The sequence below is a fragment of the Pterocles gutturalis genome, unplaced genomic scaffold (genome assembly GCF_000699245.1).
Source record: "Pterocles gutturalis isolate BGI_N339 unplaced genomic scaffold, ASM69924v1 scaffold49018, whole genome shotgun sequence".
NCBI lineage: Eukaryota > Metazoa > Chordata > Aves > Pterocliformes > Pteroclidae > Pterocles > Pterocles gutturalis.
The window spans coordinates 792-4,256 of NW_010124821.1; the positions used below are offsets into that span (position 1 = coordinate 792).

Sequence of the window (3,465 nt, forward strand, 5' to 3'; positions counted from 1 at the left end):
CTATTTACTATAGTTTTGTGGGAGAAATGAGTTTCAAATGCAAACATTTAAAAAAAATGTTTTATCAGCTCATGCTGATGAAAATTATATGCACCAATTTATACAAAAGCTATAACGTGCACAGGATTGTAGTCATAAATAGACTGCTATTAAGGAAGTGTAAAACCCCACAGAACACTGACATGATCAAGAGCAATGATTCCCACATTAGTAATCAGAAGGTATTGATTGGCATCCCACCTGTTGGGTGCCTTATAATCAGTCACTTTGACAATTTCTGAGACTTACCTCTTGCCAATAGATTCAAATATGTCAAGATAATTTGACTATACTAATTAAAACAATTAGTTATGACATGAGAAATGCTTTTCTTACTTGAGGTATATATGAAGAATCCTTTGGCTCTTCTGCTTCTTTATCACCACATTTGGCCTCTTGGTTTGCTATACAAAAAAGTCAGCACTGCTTGTATTATAACAGCATTTTAAATGGAAAAATAAAAATCATGTTGTAGGAAAGAATCCTTGAAAACTGTTTACTAACTTGGCATTGTTATTGGTAAGGAAGTGTTCTTTCTGTAGTTTTCATAATAACCCACTTAGTGGCTATGCCCATAATAGTTACCTCTTGTTCTGCCACTTACCATTATTAAAGCAATGCTTAGGCTGCTTCGCATGGTTTGGTATGTTTTTCAAACCTAGCTATTGTTCCCTGAGACTGCTATGTTTGTCTAGTCCAGCTATTGCCCTCTGAGAGTGCTAATACCAGTCAATAGAAATGAGGTGGAAACAATATAAAAAGCACATCTGTATGACACTGATCAAGTGTATCTTAAAGAACTGAGCAAAAGTCAGGATGAGAAATGAGAAGAATGTGAGACTTTCTGCTCAAAGCTTCAGACCATGCAACATTTCAGGCACAGTGGGTTAAGAGTAGTTTAGTTATTAAATTGTTCTTATCTCAACCCACAAGTCTCTTTTCCCTTTAACCCTTTAATTGTATCCCTCATCCCTGAAGGGGGGGAAGAGGCGAGTGAGCGTCTGTGTGGTGTTTCACTGCCAGCCAGGTTTAAACCACATCAAAAAATGACAGTGGTACTTTACCTATTGCTGCATTTTCACTCTCAAACTGTTGATTAGAAGCCGTCTGCTTTGGAGGAATTGCCAGTCTAAAAGAAAAAAATTGCTCTTTGTCTGAGTATGGATTATTTCCATAAACCTTTATCTCAAGAATGAAAACTACCTTATTAAAGAAAAGTTACCTGAATTGCATTTGGTTTTGTAAGCTTGTTATTGATGGAACTTGGGCAATTTGTGGCTTATTAGTCCTTGCAGTGTCAATAATTATCTTAAACAGAGAAAAAAATTCAAATGAGGCAGCATACAAAACTGTCACTTCAACAATAGCTCTGTGATTTGTCCTTCGACTGTGGAAATCCCTTCTTTTAATCTCTCTTTAGGGGTCAGGCAACATAAAAACTTTTCTGGCCACCTTTGCTTTACCTACATTTTAACACCATGATACCAAAACCAACCTCTATAATATTTTACGAGTCTATTCGCAGCACTGATGACTAGAGGTGAATAATTAACTTTTCCATCATACAAACAACATTACATAATTTACAAATTTTATCCAGGTTTTCTACTGCTGCAGCCAGGTTACTCCTGCTTGACAAAACAGAAAGGGCTGGATCCAAGCCTATCTCCACCTCCAAAGGCCAAAGTGAGTGAATATGTCATCAGGGAATTTGTCTCCTGCGTGGATTGAAAAACTACAGAAAAAATGGAAATACTCTTGCCTCACAGATTATCATCGGATCAGAAGCCTTAATTCTTTTACATATGTAGCATGTATTCATGCCTTAAGGGCAGAGTGGCACTAAGAATCTGTGCCTCAGCATCAGATAACACATTAGTTCACAGCAACCTGCTAGTTCTGGTTTGTTTTTAATTTGCAAAATGTATCAAATTTATTTCAATTCAGGGTAGGGGACAAAAGGGCTGGTTACGCAGAATCTGTCTGACACTCAACTCCTGTAGTTTACACTCCTTTTCTGAAGCACAGCAACCTCCTTTCTTCCAGTCTTTTTTATTTTTCCTCAGACTCCATCTTTTGCTTACTGCCATCACCCTTTCTTAAAGCTCCCTTAACCCTGACTTACTGCTTCCCACTATTCTCTAAGTGCAATTCCAGCTCCCAGATTCCCATCCTCATCTCTGGATTGCCCTGGCAACAGCCCTTCCATCATCCTCATCATGTTCAACTCCCTCAGCCAGTCACAAATCAGAATTTCTTAAAATTTCTTCTGGTCTTGTTCCACTCAGGCTAGCCATTGCCTTTCATGTTGTTGTATCTTATGAAGGTTGCTTCTTCTACCACACGCTCCACCCTAAACCATTCAGTGATTCATCCACTTCATCCTTCAGTTGCCTTGAAACTCTTAAGAAAATCACAACTGGTTCTGTTAATTTTTTACTTGACAGCTTTTGTTAGTCATTAAAATTTGGCTTTAAGTAGATCCAGTGAGATACCCCTTACAAATAAAAGTTTTAGGATAGAAACTTCCCCAGGTTTCTACACAGAAAACACAGTTGCAAATTATTTATCTCCTATGGCCTTACCTAATCTGAGTACTATTTTCATACTTTAACAGTCTATTGGTCCTACAAATGTTCTTGCACTTAACGACATTTTATTAGTGGTTTTCATAATTGTGCAAGTTGGTCCTCCAGCTTCTTTCTGGGTTGTTTTATTGTGTTTATATATTTAAGGTATACTCTTCACCTTCTTAAAGAAGTGCCATAGGAACTGTTTGTTTATGGGGTAAGAAATGGAGGATGTACTTGTGGACTCCTCAAGGGTACAACGCAATGCTGCTGGTGGTTTTACTCCTCTCAGCCCAGACTTTTGTTTTTGGTTAAACTTCAGAACTGAGCTGTTAACTGTAGGCAGTTCTGTATAGCACCCTGCACCTTTACAAAATCAGTAATAGAAGATTATGTTCCTCCTTTCGAATTCCAAAAATTTACTGCATACAACCAAGTGAATCTGCAAAGGTTATTATAAATTTTAAAAACTATTATACAAAATTATTTTGGTACATGGTCCACCTCAAGTTTGACATTAGAATGCTTACTGCGACTGCCAGTTGTACTTTCTAAAGAACATACATATTTTCAGTTGAAATAGCACCAAAGAAAGATTTTTATTATGATTACCAACTGATAGCAGATTATCAAGATTAGTGTACTGGTTCCAGTGGTAACAAGTTTTATGTAAGATACAGTAGCACTAGGTGTATTTGAACTGTATTAAATTTAAATAACCACATAAAACAGATTATATAATCTTGTGGTTCTACCAGTGGGAGAGCTTCATACCTGTGACGAATTTTCTGCAAGGCTGGAGGAACTGCTAGTGGCCACTGAATGCTCCATAGGTTTTTCTTTTTCTTCTTTCCCT

The 3,465-nt window shown here is 37.2% G+C and overlaps 1 protein-coding gene across 1 annotated transcript in view; it reads right to left on the minus strand.

Moving 5' to 3' along the window:
• Window positions 1-375: 375 nt before the first annotated feature.
• LOC104465350 (chromosome unknown open reading frame, human C14orf39) overlaps window positions 376-3,465 on the minus strand; it is a gene marked incomplete at its 3' end in the record, with an annotated part of 24,101 nt that continues 21,011 nt past the window's right edge. The window contains exons 10-13 of the mRNA XM_010078353.1: window positions 3,384-3,463; window positions 1,262-1,347; window positions 1,104-1,168; window positions 376-443 (exon numbers count right to left, since the gene is read on the minus strand). Coding sequence (XP_010076655.1) covers window positions 376-443; window positions 1,104-1,168; window positions 1,262-1,347; window positions 3,384-3,463 — 299 coding nt within the window. The remainder of the gene's footprint in view (window positions 444-1,103; window positions 1,169-1,261; window positions 1,348-3,383; window positions 3,464-3,465) is intronic.